At 29.3% G+C, this 21,229-nt stretch overlaps 2 protein-coding genes across 2 annotated transcripts in view; both read right to left on the reverse strand.

Moving 5' to 3' along the window:
- LOC144835181 (uncharacterized) overlaps window positions 1–21,229 on the reverse strand; it is a 229,194-nt gene that overhangs the window by 115,901 nt on the left and 92,064 nt on the right. The window lies entirely within an intron of this gene.
- LOC144835154 (uncharacterized) overlaps window positions 1–21,229 on the reverse strand; it is a 246,822-nt gene that overhangs the window by 66,721 nt on the left and 158,872 nt on the right. Inside the window, exons 2-3 of the mRNA XM_078690212.1 lie at window positions 4,283–4,387; window positions 2,710–2,814 (exon numbers count right to left, since the gene is read on the reverse strand). Coding sequence (XP_078546338.1) covers window positions 2,710–2,814; window positions 4,283–4,333 — 156 coding nt within the window. The 5' untranslated portion in view covers window positions 4,334–4,387. The remainder of the gene's footprint in view (window positions 1–2,709; window positions 2,815–4,282; window positions 4,388–21,229) is intronic.

Raw genomic sequence — 21,229 nt, forward strand, 5'->3', positions numbered from 1 at the left:
TGCAATGAACTTTTACGCAAGAGATGAAAATATGACTTTTTGAATTCAACTGGCCATATGATGACGTCACAACATTTGTTTGGCAAAATATTCACATGAATTTGTATCTACAATCCAATAGCTTCCAGAAAACGTTTTAATCATGATTATCACTTTTTATTCTGACGAGTTATAACAGATTGAAATTTACTGTAAAGATGAAAATAGGTGACCCACGTTATTTACATTTTTAGACATGATGACGTCATAAAAATTAAAATATTTTTAACTCATGCGAAAGATAGTTGATTGACCTAGAGAGTATTAAAATATCTGTGAAAATGGAATACGTATAAGCGAGATGCGCTCTATTTAATGTGATGAGCAATAACAAAAGAGTAAAAAATCCTATATTTTACATTCGTGTGGCCATACGATGACGTCATAACATCCGAGTGGTAAAGATTTTGCATGAATTCATATCTACAACATATCTGCTTACATATTAAATTAAAAAAATTGGGGGTCATGGATGATCCTGAGGAGCTATAATAGATTAAAAATAGGCATAATTTTGACAATATTTTGTCACTTTTGCAACTAAAACGCGCGCAAATGGTCTAAATCAACGTGTTCGTATGACGTCATTTTAATTTGAAATGATGTCAATCTCTTTTAAAATGACTAAGAAAGGCTGTAAAATCATAATTCAAGAGAAAAACACATGATTTTCATGCTCCGTGCGCACCTTACGCGTATTTTTTTTCGCGCGCGTGGGAATTTTTGACATGCTCAAAATGTCATGATCAGCGTAGAAAGTTGATTAGAAATTAATTTTGCGCATTTTAAAATTTTAAATGCGCGTGCGCGCGTAACTTCTTGTAAAACATGCCATTTTTAATCCATAGAAAGTTCGCCCTTGATATGACTTAAATTTTCACCAAGTGTCAATACAAAATGACTTTTGGTTTATAATCTATGATCAATCATTAAAATTCATAAAATCGCACGTAACTTACGCTGCGCGACTCTAACATCATATAACGAAATTTCTTGCACATCTACAGCTACAGGTCAATCTTATGACAAAGTTATGCAATCTTATGTTGACCATAATTAGAGATACGCTGCGAACAAAATTCCGGGAAAGAAAGAAGAATAACAAAGAAGATGATGATGAAGATGAAAAAAAAGATATTTACAATCACAAGGGTTATCCGCAACTAAGTTGCGGGCGGATAACCAACAAAGAAGATGAAAAAAAAAGATATTTACAATCACATGGGTTATCCTGCAACTAAGTTGCGGATAACCAAAAAAAAAATAATAATAAAGATTTTATACAATAACAATAGGTGATCATTTTATTCTAAATGATCACCTAATAAAGATTTGATACAATAACAATAGGTGATCATTTTATTCTAAATGATCACCTAATTATTAAACAATACATGAATTTATTACAAACGTTGTGCAGATATTTAGCATATTTTATTTTTCTTCTTAGTCTTAGAGATTGGAAATATCAGGATATTTTTCTGTATATTCAAAATTGCTTTTGCCATTATCAGCATAGTTGGGAGGTCTGCTCTTTATAAGTTATTTAACTGAATGATTCAGATTTCAATGTCAATTTCTAGATTGAATTACACATTGAGAATAATCCTGACATCTGTTAAAAAAATAAAATTTACTTATGAAATTGGGACAAAGTTAGAATATGATATGGTTCATTGGATAACAAATTATTAAATTGAGATTTGAGCTGTGCGCATGCGTAGATCAATATTGAAATATGGCTACAGAGTATAATAATAAAGCATAGGTTATAGGATTAAACGCCCTTATTAAATAACTAATATGAAGCCGGGCACATAATCTCTACCCACTGCCATTACTTCATGTCGTCAAAATATCCGATCCAATCTCAGCATAAATTATACAACCCACAATCTTCCTATCAGTTTAAAATCGCTGTGATAGTAGATATATTGTCATCTTTGAAGGAATGGTTTTTTAAATAGGTCTACAAAAAATCACACAGTTGAATAATAAAAATAATTGTCAGTATTATTACCTCCGCCAAGGAGGTTATGTTTTCACCCCTGTATGTTTGTGTGTGTGTCTGTGAACAGCCTGGAGGCCACAGTTTTTATCCGATTCTCACCAAATTTGGCAACAATGATCTATGCCCCAAAAGCTCGGACGAGTTCGAATTTGAGGGGGAAAGGTCATAGGTCAAGGTCACAACTAACAAAAAACTATTTTACTGCCTAGAGACCACAATTTTTATCCGATTCTCACCAAACTTAGCCACAATGATCAATGACGCATCATACAATTGTGGTTAAATTTTGAAAGGTCAAGGTCAAAGATCAAGGTCCACAAAAAACAAAAACAAAAAGAAATAAAAAAATAATAAAAAAAAAAACCTCAGTGGGACTTGAACCAGCGATCTCAACTGTGAGAGGCTGGATACATAACCATTACACCACACTGTCATCCACAACTTTGTAGTGTGCAGTTAGCATATTTACACTTAGAACTAATAAAAAAAAATGTAATTTTACAGTAGGCGGAGGTTTGTACTCTCGGAGTACCCTCTAGTTAATCATTATATGATGAACCAGATATAAAAAAAGAAAAAAAAAGAATAGAATAATTTACTAGAGTAGGTGAAAGATTGTTGCATACAGTATTTCTGAAAATTGTCTGTATATATATTACCTTATTTTGTGATGTCACCGATGCCCCCTTATTTATGAGACAGGTCACCATCTCTAATGTAGGATATCCAAAAGCCAGATGTGCATGTAGTGGAGTGTTTCCATCCTGGAAAGAGATTATAATTATCAGGTTTTAAAATACTGCTTAAAGAATAAATGTTACATTGGTATTCTGTCACATGACAATTTTATTCCTAACTCATTTACAGCAGAAAAAAAAAATTACACTGACTAAGGCTAGTGCCACTCACTTTATACCTCTGTATAAAAATAAATATGTAAATTCCTTATTTTCTTTTTATTTTGTAAATGTACGACCTCTGATGCATTTTACAAATTATATATTTATACTATGTGCATATTTATACTAGGGTATGTTCGGACATACAATGTTGTCTTTTTTTTAATGATATTTTTTTATGAAAGTTATTTATAATAATAATAAGTTATTTAACTGAATGATTCAGATTTCAATGTCAATTTCTAGATTGAATTACACATTGAGAATAATCCTGACATCTGTTAAAAAAATAAAATTTACTTATGAAATTGGGACAAAGTTAGAATATGATATGGTTCATTGGATAACAAATTATTAAATTGAGATTTGAGCTGTGCGCATGCGTAGATCAATATTGAAATATGGCTACAGAGTATAATAATAAAGCATAGGTTATAGGATTAAACGCCCTTATTAAATAACTAATATGAAGCCGGGCACATAATCTCTACCCACTGCCATTACTTCATGTCGTCAAAATATCCGATCCAATCTCAGCATAAATTATACAACCCACAATCTTCCTATCAGTTTAAAATCGCTGTGATAGTAGATATATTGTCATCTTTGAAGGAATGGTTTTTTAAATAGGTCTACAAAAAATCACACAGTTGAATAATAAAAATAATTGTCAGTATTATTACCTCCGCCAAGGAGGTTATGTTTTCACCCCTGTATGTTTGTGTGTGTGTCTGTGAACAGCCTGGAGGCCACAGTTTTTATCCGATTCTCACCAAATTTGGCAACAATGATCTATGCCCCAAAAGCTCGGACGAGTTCGAATTTGAGGGGGAAAGGTCATAGGTCAAGGTCACAACTAACAAAAAACTATTTTACTGCCTAGAGACCACAATTTTTATCCGATTCTCACCAAACTTAGCCACAATGATCAATGACGCATCATACAATTGTGGTTAAATTTTGAAAGGTCAAGGTCAAAGATCAAGGTCCACAAAAAACAAAAACAAAAAGAAATAAAAAAATAATAAAAAAAAAAACCTCAGTGGGACTTGAACCAGCGATCTCAACTGTGAGAGGCTGGATACATAACCATTACACCACACTGTCATCCACAACTTTGTAGTGTGCAGTTAGCATATTTACACTTAGAACTAATAAAAAAAAATGTAATTTTACAGTAGGCGGAGGTTTGTACTCTCGGAGTACCCTCTAGTTAATCATTATATGATGAACCAGATATAAAAAAAGAAAAAAAAAGAATAGAATAATTTACTAGAGTAGGTGAAAGATTGTTGCATACAGTATTTCTGAAAATTGTCTGTATATATATTACCTTATTTTGTGATGTCACCGATGCCCCCTTATTTATGAGACAGGTCACCATCTCTAATGTAGGATATCCAAAAGCCAGATGTGCATGTAGTGGAGTGTTTCCATCCTGGAAAGAGATTATAATTATCAGGTTTTAAAATACTGCTTAAAGAATAAATGTTACATTGGTATTCTGTCACATGACAATTTTATTCCTAACTCATTTACAGCAGAAAAAAAAAATTACACTGACTAAGGCTAGTGCCACTCACTTTATACCTCTGTATAAAAATAAATATGTAAATTCCTTATTTTCTTTTTATTTTGTAAATGTACGACCTCTGATGCATTTTACAAATTATATATTTATACTATGTGCATATTTATACTAGGGTATGTTCGGACATACAATGTTGTCTTTTTTTTAATGATATTTTTTTATGAAAGTTATAATTTACAAAAATATCCCAAAGTGAAAATAATTTTAGATCAGGAATATGTGCCTTTCTCAGTTCCAATATAAAAAAACAATATATATATATTTTTTTTGATTTTTTAAAATACAATATTGGAGGTTGCACTGATATGTTATACAGTATCATTAATTGATGAAAAGTGTTACTGTAATAGTAGACCAAAATAATAAATAATTGGTCATTATCACTGGCAAGCCCAATAAACTATACTGTTGTGACCATTAACAAGTCAGAACTATATTTGATCTTGATCTACCTAAAAAAATAATTGCTTTTGAATGAAGGTTGGTAGTAGACATTAGGATAACACAATTCAACAACATTTGTATTTATTAATAAATATTTCAGTGATACTCATTAATATCCTGAGCATTCTAATTCTGAGTTCAAACTTATGCATATTTGATCTTGATGAAAACAGTGTTTTCAGATGAGCTTCATAAATTTTGGAAAGTTTTCTTTCTGTCTCCCCAACATAACCGCATCTCTATTTAGAGCGGGGCAAGAAAAATAGTTTCTATAATATTGAACTGAAAAGAGTTTATCTTCACTGCACAACATAGAAACATTGTAAGATGTTTTATTCTTTAATCCGTTCATCTTGTTTAGTTTCCCAAATATAAACCACGACGACAACAACAAAATTAACAACTAAAATTATAAATCAAATGATAATAGGGAAATGATGTGATCACATTCAATCAAACTGTACTTTAAAGCGTATGAATCCAGCAGCAGATATCAAATGATCTGATCATATAAATTACTAGCATCAGCACCCGTCTTTGTGTGAGCCCTACTGACGAACAGATTTCAACCTCACCGAGGTCGACATAGTTAAACTTAAAAATGCAAGAGTTGCAATTGAAGTCTCATTTTCTATGTTTTAAAGTAGGCTATGCATGAATGTTTACGGTCAGTAACTTTCATTGTAACAAAAATAAATACAGAATATTTTACACTACTGTATATTTTAAATACACTTTAGGTATATCGTCCGTAATCTGAAGTTAAAAAAGCAAGTTCACATTATTTACGAATTCGAAAGTATTGCTAGAACATATTGAATTGAAAAGAATTTTGAAAATTATGGATGTCCGTAGATATGCAAATAATAAATATTATTATTTAAATTAATAATTACCGTACAGTACAAAAAAATGTTTCCTATAGTAGTAGCCATTTATAACTGAAATATACAAAACAAATAAGATACAAAATGTGACGCTTTTATTATCTTTACATGTAATTAGGAAGCTTACGGAAGAATTATAAATTACTCCATGTAATACTATATATACATTAAGAATAATATAATAGGCAAAGTATGTTTGTGCGTATAGAGTACAAGGGGAAAAAACGTAAACATACATAAAACAGTGATGAAAAACAGGATGAACCAGGAGGTAAATTTATATTGAAATTTGTCAAGGTGATTATTGATTAAGGTTGTGGGAAGTGAATTAAGTAAACTAAAACATTTAGTAACTACAATAAAAAGAATAGTCAATGTGAAATAGGGTTAACAATGCAATCAGCATGTATGAGTTGCCATAATGCATTTAAAATCAAAATCAGAAAGTCGTTAAAATAAAAGTTGATATGGTTTAATTGATTTATTTTAATTAATATAATTAATATACTTGGTTCGGGTTGCAACCAATACAGACGTGTTGAGCGAGAGCTCCCTAAGCCTGATTAACACATACCACAGCCAACCGGATTTAACCGACCTTACGCGGTAATTGTGAACAACAACTAGGCAAACCAGTAACCGATTACAGTTCGAATTTACGGGGTAGGATCATTCTAAAACGTGATCAAGGCCTATCATAAAGGATCTATACCATAATCAACACTATTAAGGATATTTTAATTATATTTGTGGAGAAAACAGACGTTTTTGGATTGTGATCTAGGGAGATTTGCAGTAACGCCAAGTCATCAACTTTTCAACACATTCAGGACTTATATCGGTGAGTTATTTATATAATACAGCTCAATACTGATCCCAAATAAGACCCAGCAATTGAACAATAAGCACACGATAACGATTATATTTGAACTTAGCGCCATATAACAGCCACACCCTTTAAAGTGATCAGCTTTGTTTACGTCTCAACGAGTGACGTCACGCACAACACCTGTTACGATTATTGTTATTTTCCTATTAAAGCAAAGGTGAATTGCCGGTAATCTGCTTATAATAATAGAGGTCCACTAAATATTATATTATAAGTTATCATGATTACCACATACATATGGAGGATACGGATAAGACTATTCGGTGGCGGGAAAATAAAATCTAAAAAACATAAAACAGGATCAACTATACAATTGAACGTAAATGGCTTTTTTATGGTGGTTCTGTTACTACTAGTAGTAGCTGGTGACGTAGAACAAAATCCAGGACCGGTCCTGTAACGAGACAAGGCAAAGAACCAGAAAAGGAGAACACGTTACTAGAGTCCTTTATAACTAAACAATTAACTGCATTAAATAAAAAAATAGATCACAGCTTTGCAGAATTTAGTGCAAACTTCAATGACATGAACACACGTATTGATGAAGTAAACGCCAGTATAAAGGAAGTAGATGATAGTGTTAAAAGAACAGATGAAAAGATAGATAACATAAACATAACAGTCGAGCAAATAGAGCATAGGATGGTAGACTTAGAAAGGGAGAATGAGGAGCTCAAAAAGACAAACACACGCCTTATGACAAAGATTGATAATATTGAAGGACAAAGTAGAAGGAATAATCTGATATGGTCTCAACGAAAAGGGGAACGAGAATTGGGACGAAAGTGAGAAACAAATTAGATCATACGTAAAAGATAAATGCGGAATACGCACTGAATTGTTAATTGAAAGAGCCCATCGACTGAAAACGAAATCAAAACCAAGACCAATAATCGTCAAATTTGAAAAACACAAACAAAAAGAAGAAGTGTTAGCAAAAGCTAGACAGATGTCAAAGGAAAGAAGGACGAACGATAGCCAACGAACGAATGAAGAAACACAAGGACATACCAGACTAGACATAATCAGTGTTAGTGAAGACTTCACATACAGAGTACGGAACATAAGAAAGAAATTGATAGAACTAATTAAAAAAGAAAAACAATCATGGAAACTATGCAAACTAAGTTTTGATAAAGCATATATAGATGGTGACACATACACATACGATGAGGAACATGAAGTATATGTCAAACTGAACAAAGGAAAATGAGAATTAGGTCAAGGCCCTAAAAACAATTTTGTTCATGCAGTTAATCAGGGAAAACAAAACAATTACATCAAGCAGGTAAAATGTTTCGCATGGAATATCAATGGCATTCAAGACACATTTAAAGACTCGCAATTTATAGATTATGTACGTAACTTTGATATTTTTAGTTTAAGTGAAACATGGGCAAAGTATGAGCAATGTTATAATATTAATGGATATGATTGCATTTGGAAGATCCCAGAAAAAAAATCCAATTTAGGTAGAAACACAGGAGGTATGTTTGTATACTTTAAAAATAACATTTCCATTAAGGAAGTTTATCGAAAAACATAATCTGGTTAAAATTATTAATTAATCATTCAACAAATATCATTATCGCATTTGTATATAGGCCACCAATGGGATCCACATATGCAATCGAGAATTTTTATGATATTCTTTCTAACGAACTTGTTAAATTCAACGCTAAATATGATTGCCCAATTTTGATAGCAGGTGACCTAAATGGCAGAACAGGGACAGAGAAAGACTATATTCACAATGATAATAATCCCGCTGAACGGAATGATTTAAATATCAATGACAACGAACAACTAGAAATAAGACATAATGTAGATATTACGGTAAATAAATGGTAATGAGATTCTTGATTTTTGCAAAGAAACCGGCATGCAAATGAAAAAAAAAAAATTGAAAATACTGAATTTAATAATCTTTATAATAATAATAATGAAAATGATAATTTTAAAACGCTAAATAAATATCAATGGAAAGAAAACTATAAAGACACATTTAGGGCACGTTGGGAACATGAAACAGTCGAGAAGTTGGACAACAGTTTCATGAGCGCAATAATTCAAAACAAAATCGACGAGGCTGTAACATGTCTTCAAAAAACTTTTGAATACACTTGTAGCGGAATATGTAAAGTATTTACACATTTTACCGCTAATACCACTATTCGAAATGTTAAGAAAACAAATAACTGGTTTGATGGCGAATGCCTTACTTTAAAAAAAAGATTTTAAAAAAGAATTGAATAAAGCTTTAACTTTAAGAAATAAAGATCAACATAATTCATTTAATAATTATATCAAACTTAAAAAGGAATATAAAAAAACAATAGGACAAAAGAAATATAACCAATCAAAAACAAAAATGTAACGAAATTTTAATAACAGCCAGTAATAGGAGGTCAAAATTAAAAACTCATAAACAAACAATAACTTCTGAAATAACAATTAACAGGTGGCGAGATCATTTCCAATCATTGTTTGAACCCCCCGAGCCAGTTAACAAAGTTACAGACGAAATAGTACATAACATTATTAACGAAAACGATAACCTCAATTCAGAAATTGACTTGGGTGAAATCAAACAAGCATTGAAAATGCAGAAATCAGAAAAATCTCCTGGTATGGTATGTTTTTAGAATATTTTAAATGCACCCAATTTATTATTTGATAATCTAAAACTTATTTTTAATTCAATTTGATTTGTATGTAAGATATAAGGGCCAGAGAGCATGATAATTCCTATTTACAAAAAGGGTAAAAAGAATAAGCCAGAAAATTACAGAGGCATTGCTCTTATTCTGATACTTGGCAAAATTTTGTTACACATCCTTAAATCAAGATTAGACCACTTCACTGAAAATAACAACATTATTTATCAAGAGCAAGCAGGTTTTCGTAAGGGTTTTCGCACATTCGACAATATTTTTATCTTAAATAGTATCATTGCAAAATATTTAAGTAAAAAACGAGGCAGGGAGCTGTTTCATTGATCTCAAGCGTGCCTTCGATAGTATAAATCATAGTTTTCTTTTACTTAAATTAAAACGAATAGGTGTAAATGGTAATATGTACAATATAATTCAGTCTATGTATAACAATTTGTCTGCACATGTAAAAATTGGTAAAAAAGTAACATTTCCATTTGACTGTTCTATTGGAATACAACGAGGTTCACCTTTATCCTCTTTACTTTTCAACATATTTATGAATGATTTAAGTTATGATCTAAATCAGAGTAGAGATAGCGACAAAATACAAGTTGAAGACAGCTTTATCAATCATTTATTATACGCTGATGACTTAGTATTATTTGGAGATACGGTAAGGGGCTTACAAATTTTAATAAATAAACTCGAACATTTTTGTGACACATGGGGTCTCAGTGTAAACATAAATAAATCAAAAATAATGGTATTTAAAAAGGGTGGGAAACTAAAATATTTTGAAAAATGGTATTACAGGAACATTCAAATGGAGGTTGTTACGACTTATAATTATTTAGTGGTATTTAGTTCAAATGGGCAGTGGAACAAAGCACTTGAATATAATTGTCAAAAAGCAAACAACGCGTTATTTTCCGTTAAATCTTTTATTAGTCGAAATATGAAATATTTACCAGAAAATACATGGAATTATATTTTTGACACAAAAATATTACCAATTTTAATTTACGGCAGTGAAATATGGGGATTTTCTAACCAAATAATTATTAATAATTTCCACACGCGTTTTGCTAGGTTTATTTTGAACATTGGAAAAAGTGCCCCTAGCGCAGCCGTAACTACAGAATTAGGGTTTAGGGTCAGAGTTTCCTTGCATGTCGATTGTTTAATTTCAATTATTCGTTTTTGGTTGCATATTATTGACATGGATAAAAATAGATTTATTTTTAAATGTTACAGTTTTCAGTTAAGAAAAATTAACAGAAATGAATTTTTCTGGGCTAGTCAGGTAAAACATTTACTTTGTTCAACTGGCTTTGGTTATGTTTGGTACAATCAAATGATTGAAGACAAGAAATTATTTATTAATGAATTTAAATTACGACTGATTGATTTAGAAAAACAAAAATATTTTGAACAATTTTCTTTCTTTCTTTTTTTCATTCAAATCTAAAATATTTTAAGTTTTTTAAAACGAAAATTGAAATAAGTTATCATTTGTTACACTTAAAAGATTGGAAACGTAAAAATATATTCACAAAATTTCGTTTAGGAGTGTTAGATTTGGAAATAGAAAAGGGAAGATGGAACAAAATCCCACTTCAAAACCGTTTATGTAAATTATGCAATATGAATTCGAAGACGAATTTCATTTTATTTTAGTTTGTCCATATTATTCCGAACTCAGAAACTTATATATTCCTAATTTTTATCACACGTTTCCTTGTTTAAATAAGTTTTATTTTTTAATGTACAACACTAGAGTAGTTTATCTAGCTTACGAAAATAGAAAATATTATTTTGCAACCCAACCAGAAAATATTATTGTATGATTTGTATGTAAGATATAAGGGCCAGAGGCCTAAAAATTGCGGAAATAAAACCCTGTTAGGGGAACGAAGAAATTGACTTTTCAATTCTTTTAAGGCTTAAATAATGAAAAATTCAAGAGAATTAAGTTCACAAACTGAGAATACGCATTAAGTTACAGCAAGTGCAGGTGTTGGTTGTAAGAAATCTTGTGCGCGTAACTTTGTGAAACATGCCATTTTTAATCCATAGAAAGTTGACTCTTGATATGACTTAAATTAAAAAAGTGTCAACACAAAATGATGTTTTTTGATCTATGATCAATCATTTAAATTCATAAAATCGCGCGAAAATCATGTTGCGCAACTCTGAAGTTTTTAAAAAATAGTCGGTGCACAACTTTACGAAGTTATGAAATGTGGAATGAAAGAAGAATAATACAGATAAAAAAAGTTGATGATGATTTTATACAATCACAAGGAGTTATCCACCAAGGTGTGGATAACTAATTATGCAGCCATTTTACAAAAAAATAATTATGCTAAAAAATGTTATCTTTTGAAATAAAGTGTGGTAGTTGATTAACTTGGATCAATGTAAAAAAAAAAAAAATCCAGATTATTCTGTCCTAGCGACGGATAGCGAATAGGTCGAATAGAAAAATGATTTGACCCCATGTGTATCATCACATACAGGGTACTTATTTTTTAGGGTATTTTTTTGGTGTATTAAAATCTTTTTCAAAAGAAAACAAAGAGATGAATCTAATAAAATACAGAAGATTTAATTTTATGACTATTTATGGAATGAAACTACAAAACAGTATTCGCTGTTTAAATGCTGTATTCAGGTTGGATAAGGTATTCAGATTAAGGTGTAGTATAATTATTCAGATGGGTATTGTAAATACTATCTATACATGTTGGTAGTGTATTACTACAAAATGTGAACATATATTGTTATAGTAGTATAAATAATCAAAATACAACTGATATGACCATTCTAAAACTTCTGGTGAAGTTTTATTAATTTCTCTAAATAAATCAATGATTAAAAATGTCTAATAATGGCATTTCAACTAAGTATTAAATAGGCTGTGTACATCATAAGTTAACAGTTTTTCAGTCTCATTGAACTTTATAGCTCCATGATTTGGTAGACTGCAATTGTATTTTAAGAACAGCACTTAAAATTGATAAAATATGATAGAAATACAATTAAAAGTTTTTAATGTAAATGATTTTAATTAAGATAATTTACATTGTCAGATCTCACTCTGAATACATTTAACCATTTCACATTAAACATCAGTGTGGTAAAAGACCTACTTAAACAATAAATTATATGGACACATTTAATATTAAAAACTCATTATAATCCAGCATTTGAGCAGAGAAATATTATTGAGAAAGGTTTTCATTTAATTTTCTTCCTGTCACCTTATTCAAGCTGTGACAATTGTATTTATCATGGCTCTGCACAACAATTAACAAACATCAGAATGGTTGTCAATATTATAATTATTAATAAAGGACAATATAAAAACAATCTGATCCCATCATAATGCACTTTTATATGATGATCTAGCAAACTCAAGTAGAATAAGACACTTGTGCTGCCATGCTTATATTATTGTTCTCCAGTGTGGTGGGTGTACCGTAAAAAACATATAAATATGCTAGAATCCGTTCAGAGGAGAGCTACCTGCATGATCTTAAAGAAAGGTTATTTAGATCAACATTATATAGATAGAAGAAAGGAGCTAGGTCTAATGTCAGTAGAGAATAGGCGTGATTTCTTAAACATGACATTCATTGCCAATATAATAATTTCTCCACGATCTGATTTTATGAGTGAATATGTTGATTCTTTCTTAGTTAATAATCGACACCTAGATATACTCACCTTTCATCATGGTAGAGCTCGTACTGATGCTTTTAAATACTCAGGGATAGTACGGTTTCCTAAAATGTTTTCAGAACTTGGTGCTACGATCAGAAACAATCTTATTGAAGAGTCGTTTTTTAAGTTTAAACACAGTTTAAAGCAACATTTTATAGATTTTTAATTTTTTTCATATTTTTATTAACATGATTGTACCTACTTTGAATTTTTAACTTTTTAACTTTTATACAATCAGAATTTTTAACTTTTATACAATCAGAATTTTTAACTTTTATACAATCAGAATTTAACTTTTATACAATCAGAATTTTTAACTTTTATACATTCATAATTTTTAACTTTTATACAATCAGAATTTTTAACTTTTATACAATCAGAATTTTTAACTTTTACACAATCAGATTGTTCAGATAGAAATTGCATTTTTATAACACTTTTGTTAACATTTTATTATACCATATTTTTCTATGTATTTTTCTAAATTTGTTAAATGTCGGTTTTATTGTATCGTTCAAGTTGACAGGGGCTGGTCAAGCACATCACAAGATGACAGTTTTATACTTTTGCTTTTCCGCTACTCCCCTGTTATACTTATATTATGTTTGTTTTTTTGCTATGTAGAAAGATTGAAAATAAATAAATAAAAATAATATAGGTGGTGTCTGAGCAGCATTGTGTTGAAATGCATTGGATAATAAGACACAAAGGTGTACAACTGGTGTCTTTAGCTGCACTATCATAGACGGGTAGATGTTATTGTGTATTAAATATTAAAGAGATGATAGCATTCGGTTTATTCTATTTTAAAAAGTGGTAGGTTATATAGGTTATACGATAATGTTACTATTGTAGTTTTAATGGAATGAAACTATGTTATGGAATGAATCTACAAAGGCATAGTATTATTCGCTGTTTAAACACTGTAATCATGTTGGATAAGGTATTCAGATTAAGGTGTATGTATATTCAGATGGGTAGTGTAAATCCCAAATTATTTTTTAAAGCAATTTAATAAATATATGTTTGATGTTCTTCTGAATTCAATTTTGTGAGCATAAAATAATATCATGACTTGTTTTTGTATGCAATGTGAGACAATGCTCTATTAACACACATACCAAATGAAAAGGGCATTGCAAACTACAGAAAGCCACTAATCTCTTCTCTGTATTGACATCATGCTCTTATACTCTTTCATGGTTTACAATTTATGCACTTTGTCATTCTCTTATACATGATGTTAAATGCACCTGGGTTCTAGCACTGTCTTTTTTTCTCTTTTGTGGCTTGAACCAGCACTTTTGTTCATTCATTCAATGACATGATTAATACAAGTTAATCAGTAATATGTAATACAGTAGTTGTCATAAATCTACAATCTTCATAATCTATTTGATCATTGTTGTCAAATATAATCTTCCCTTTTTCGTAATTGTTGTATATCTTTATCCATATAATATTCAAAATAAAGACCAAAAATCATTCATTCACAACAAGACACAATTCAATCCGCAATATGTGTTGTTGTTCTAAATATTGCATCTTTATAATCTGTTTAAATTGCTAGTATCCAATATAATTCTCCCTTTTTCTTTCTTTTTTCGTTTATTCTTTAACCTTTTTATCCATGTATAATAATGTGTATATAAAAAAAAAGCATTATATAATATAAACATTAAAAAGGCGTGTTTAAGTTATTGATAATCAACTTAAATAGTATCCAGAAGTTTTTGCACACTGGCTGAATATTTAATTCAGATAGTATCGTAATATCAGGTATAGTATAGAGTCATAAAATAAAAATTCCATTAAAAACTTTGCACTACAAAACATTTTTCACCATCCCAAGAGTTTATACTACCCTATTTCCTATCCAGAGGATTTTAGCTCTGTCTTAACCCCAGCTTTACACTATAAAGACTGACAGATCTCAAACTTTTGGGATTCATTCAAAAATAAAAGAACCTTGATAATATAAGTTATAATATAATAATAATAATAAAATCATTTTTGTAATGGAGCTTGTTCACAAACATAATGTGTGCATAAAACATATGCAAAATAAAATCTAAAAATTACCACAAAAGATTACAACAGGAAAAATGTATTAATAGATTAATACAATTTAAAGAAGTTAATAATAACACATAAAATGAGTTTTTTAATACTCTATAAAGAGTTGTAAAATAATTTTGCAATATCGATATGAATAAACTATTTGATTTGTTTTCTTAATAGTTCCATAATTTATAAATTCATTTCATTTCAAGTAACATTTATTATTCTTTAAAATAAAACGTTAACATTTGACAAAAATAAAGAATTAAAATAAATATACTTCTGCTTCAAAAAATAAACATATACAATTTTTTTTAAATGCTAAAAAGAAGAGGCTAAACTAGAAGTTACTTGTGGCGGGCAAGCCATGTACAATAAAACAAAAAGACAGAAAAAAACACATACAAAAAAAAACAAACAAATAAACAGGAAGCATAAAGACACTAAACGATATAAATGGTAATTATTGGAAGTTAGTAGCCATATGGGGCAGAGGAGACGAAAAACGGCTGACAATAATCATTTAAAATATACTAGTAATTTGATGAAAGGTAGTTTTTTTACTTAAAATACAGAAAACAATTCCTTGATATCGGGGTACATGTGATATCATTAGGAAGTGCATTCACTAATTTAGAGGCACTTAATTAGACATTGTGTTGAATTAAAGTAAGTTTAGTTAAAGGAAGATGAAGGGCGTGTGAGGCCCTAGTATTGTAAAAGTGGATTACTGAGTTTGTTAAGAAAATTTAAGAAATTTGGTTAAGAAAAATAAGAAGGGAGTTTTTTGACGAAATGTTCAAAAACGAAAATACACTGTTGAAGTTTATTAAAATCATAAACAGTTAAAAGTTTAGGTTTGAAATAACTGACACACATAACACCAATACAATATTAAAAACTGTAAAAGCATGAAACCATACAAATCATGGTTAAAATTAGGAGAGTCTTATATGGCTATGAAAACCTGAGTTATGATGCCATGTCCTAAAACAGCAATATTTCCATGTTGCATGACAATTCTTTTACTTCAGTGACATACTTTAAGAAGTATGAATGAAAAAATGTCTAAGTAACAGAAAAAAAAAATGATTTACAGAACACCTAATGTAGTCACAACTATAAATGTATTTTTTCAATTTGATTGATTCAAATGTCCAAATAGAAAAAGACAAAAGTATTTTATTTAATTATTCTATTCACAAAAATATTGTCTGCTAGGTAGGCCTATTATAAGCCTAGAGGCCTAGGCTAACTCTATTAGTGAGGTAACCATCATTTGGTTTTTAGAAAATCATAACATTTAAAGAATACATGTATACTCACTATTAAACAATAGTTTAACTTTCATTTATATAATGTCAGTTAATCAAAATGGTCATTTTAATTTCAAAACATGCCACTAGCTTAGCTTACTCTAGTAATGCACATTAATTGTATTATTAGTCCTACTAGATATAAACCAAAATTTAAACCAGTAGCCCAATGGTATTCGTATACAACATGTGAGTTGTTTACTAAGGCATTTTTAGCATACATACACAAAATTATTATATTATGATTTTTTTTATTTGATTTGATTTGTTCAATATTCAATAAATAAATATTCAATAAATGTTCTCCACACATATATTAAAAATACATAAAATAATAATTATATAAACACTTGTGATAACCAACAAAAAACATAGTGTGGAAGGAAACCTATATATAAGTTTAAAAACTTTACGCCTAGGCTCCCAGAAAAAAATAATAAAAAAGTTGGGAAGAAGATGATACAAAATACAATATATATCCAAATAAAAAGAAGAAGAAGGAGAATTGAAAACATCAGACAGTCGAAGATTCAGGCAAGCTCATTGAAAAAAAAGGTAATTTTCAAAGAATACCAAAGATGGAGTTAAAAAAAATTAAATTTTTGGGGTGTCTACCCATCGAGTAATACAATTATAAAATTATAAACAAACCTTCCTACTGTATTTTGAATGCTACAAATTGAAATGATTATCTATTTGTGATAATACTCTAGGAATATTAAATATTTTAAATTGTATTGAACAATTTGTATTAATTAAATACATTTTTCTATTTCTGATGATTATGATTTATTAGTAAATTCCTTTTACATATCACTATTACATACTGTCATGTGAATAACCTTAGTGTAGAGAACCCAAATTCTTATTTACAGTAAAATTGAAGTGCTATGGACATCTCTGAGTGAAGACATACTTGCTCTGCATAATATTTAATTTCCAACATGGGTACAGTAGCTTAGCAGCTGACATTTAAATACTAGGATTGACATGGAAAGAGCATCACTAAAGCAAGGCAAACCATCATTGCTAAACAGAAATGTTATGGAACTTCAAAGTAAAACTAAGGATAAATTTAAAGCTACAATGGATAGTTTGACATGAATGTGTGAACATTAAATCTAAACAGGATACTCTACATGGAAGCTGAATTGCTACGAGTTGAAAGGCATTCTAACAACCTAAGATTTGGTGACATCAAGGAAAAGATCAAATGCAACTTGTAAAGGACATATTTAAAACTGATCTTGGCTTAAATAAATTTTTTATAGAAAATGCACACTGAACTGGAAAAATTAAGGTGAAGATCTATGCCCAAGACACATTATCATTTGTATTTTGTGATTCAAAAAGCTAAGGCTATGATTTGAAGACAACAACCTTTTATGTGATAGATGATCTGCCGGCTACCATCTTTGTGATATGCATAATGTATTTAATAAAATATGTTAACATTTTAGAACACATTTATTGGTTTTTATTTATTACAAAATATGATCAGATCTATTATTGACAAAAGAACTATCGGATTAGCTTTTTATAAATCAATAAAACAAAAAAGAATTCTATAATTGGCTTTATTTAAGTCAACTGAAATATAATAACATAGAACATTTTGCTGTTATTATAAATTAATTAATTATAAAATTTAAATCATGAAGATTTTGTAATATTGTGGAAGAATTCAACATTGTTTTAATCAAATTAATAAGCATAATCTAATTAATAATTATTTTATATCATCTTATCAATTATTGTTCTTTTTTCCCTACGATTTCTAAACCAACGAGAACTTAAAAAAAGAATGAATGCAGAACTTATTTTTACACACATTTTTACAGACATCTCTGATCATTTACCTATTTACCTATAAAATAATTGATTATTATTAACTTTAAAATAGGTTGACGTTCCTGACCATTCATACTGAATTAGAGATATAGGTGCATTTTGCAACTGATTGGTCTAAACTATACAGTTAACTCTAATGTTGGATACATTTTTTTTATAAACTTTTTGCAGTTCAAGGAAAAAAAAAACACTAAAACAACTATGGATGACACCCCTCTACCCACCCCACCTAAATAAACTTAGTAAACATAAACTTTAACAAATTCATAAATGTTCCGATATCTCAAGATATAAAAAGTATAGCAACATTATTACTACACTTCAAATGAAAAAAATGCTACGAGACTAAATTCAATCAGATTAAATGTAACATTTTTAAAAAAATGAGAAGTAAAAAATTCTGTAATCAATCTCGGTAAAGAAAGTAAAAATACATATGAATGATGAATATATTTATGATACAAACCTAATTAGCCAGAATTCAGTGATTATTTTTCAAAAATGTGTAGAACTACCTGTAATTCTATATTCCTAAAAATACCAAAGACCTAATCTCTTAATTACCACCTCCCATATAGCCTCTCATTTATATATGAAACAGAAGTGCTTAATATAATTAATCATTTATATTCTAGTAAAGGTTGAGGGCATGATTATTAAAAAGATTGCTCCATTAATTATAAGCCATCATTCATGATGGGTTCTGTACCTAATCATTTTAAAAGTTAATCCTGTACTTAAAAACGGATACTTTTATACCAATCTTAATTTTACACATTTTTTTCAAAAAATAATAAAAAATGTATGCATACAATACCACTTTTCATGCTTTTCTTGAACTCACTAATTCCGTTAATACTGCATTTGAAAACAATTAATTTTATGATGTACTTTTCTAGATTTATCAAAAAATGTTGATGTTGTTAACCTTGATATTTTCAAGTTGTTTCACAATGGTATTTTGGGGCCTTTCTTAGATTGGTTTAAAAGCTATTTTACAGATCAAAATCATTATTTCAAATTAATAATTAGTGAATCTTCCAGACCTTTTTTTTGCAGATGATACAACTTTATTATATTTTAATAACAATATTGATGTCTTTTAAATTTTTTAATTTAGAGTTAAATAAGCTAGTGAATGGTTCACTACAAACCAGATATTAATTAATACTGCTAAAACTAATTGTATTAGATATAAACTTACACACAACAATTGTTATGTTTTTTAATAGAAAATTAATTTAAAGAAAAAGTGAAGTATCATTCCTTGGTCTTTTAGATTATTGGCTGCCAACAATTTTTATCAAATAAAATATCTAAATATATTGGTATTCTAAAGAAATTAAAATAAAATGTTTTACTTATAGAGTACTGTAACATTGTTTGGGCTGGTGATTACGCCCCCTCTAATCCGAGAGTGAAGGTTTAGCAATTATAAACCAACAAATGATGCTTAACCACAAAATTAAGTATTTAACAAAAATATATTTAATTTTTTTAATTGACAAACCAAGTGAGTTGTAAACTACTTATTCAATCACTTTTATGTTGGTAAAATGAAGTTTGCTATGTTTTTGGAGGATTGCAGAGTTTGACAATTATTTTAAACAAAAAACTGATGTTTTACCCCAAATATAAGTGGAATAGTCTTGATTTAACCATTGTTTCTAATTGTAAAAACTTTTAAATGATATTTGAAAAATCATTATCTGTCCAACTACTTTTCTGATGAAATAATACGCTATTGTCTATATTTCTGTTGATTTTATTTATTTATTTTAAGTTCTGGTTCCTGTATGGTTATTACCTTTATTCATGTAATTTATTTTATGTTTTCATGCTACTTTTAAAAAAAATTAATGTAACCTAAATATATTTTCTGTTTTGTATTCATTAGACCATTACGAAAATAATTGTATTGAACTTTAACTTGATAATATTGTTATTTGATTTGAAACTCATCACAAGCCCTCAAAATGAGTGCTTATGTTTTTCATATGTACATTTGGATAAAAAGAAAAAGCCAGTATACAATCTAAATTAATAGTTGTGCATTAAATCAGGGCAATTATTAAATACATGTACATTTTATTTTGATTTCAAATCTCAGGGAATACTTAATTTATGTGTGAAATTATAGGACAATTCTCAATAAAAAAAACATTATAACAATACTGCTTGAACATTAGATGAAGGAGAAACTTCAATCACTGAATGTCAGTAATTCTTAAATAATTGACAGAAGGTGAAAAGGTGTAAAACTAATCAAAGATTTAACATCTACAAGAAATAATTCAGAAACAGAAGGACTTGATTGTTCCATAGTTTTGTACCACAATACTGTAAATGAAATTCTGTATTTACCTAAAATAATACAAGGTTTAGGTAAAAGGAAAATCAACATTTATTGCATATTTTATTAATTTTTTTACAAAAATACTACATAGTGTAAATTTTAGTTTATTTAAAATATTAAATAATTCAGTGTTTGAACTATCAAGAACTATTGGTGGTTGGACATTATTGTTGGACACAGATACCTGGGTCTTTATACATGCTGATATAGAGAGTAGAAGGCATGGAACCTCATTAGCACTATTTAGTCAGTGAAATCAACTAGTAGCCACATGCTAGAAAGATGTCCTATTCACACTGCCGTGCTGTTTAAAGATAATTTATGCTGTGGGTACAACAATGAGTATCTATTTGAACTGCATAGCATTCGCTGGGTTGGTGTTACCGCAGCCGCTAACGCATGGGTTGAAGGTAGGTTGTTAAAAAGCATGACCAATGAAAGGTAAGCCACATGTTAAAGGTTTCCTAGTCGTTGGGTTTTATTAATATTGTTATATATACAT

The sequence above is a fragment of the Antedon bifida genome, chromosome 2, assembly GCF_963402885.1.
Source record: "Antedon bifida chromosome 2, ecAntBifi1.1, whole genome shotgun sequence".
In the NCBI taxonomy this organism is placed as follows: domain Eukaryota; kingdom Metazoa; phylum Echinodermata; class Crinoidea; order Comatulida; family Antedonidae; genus Antedon; species Antedon bifida.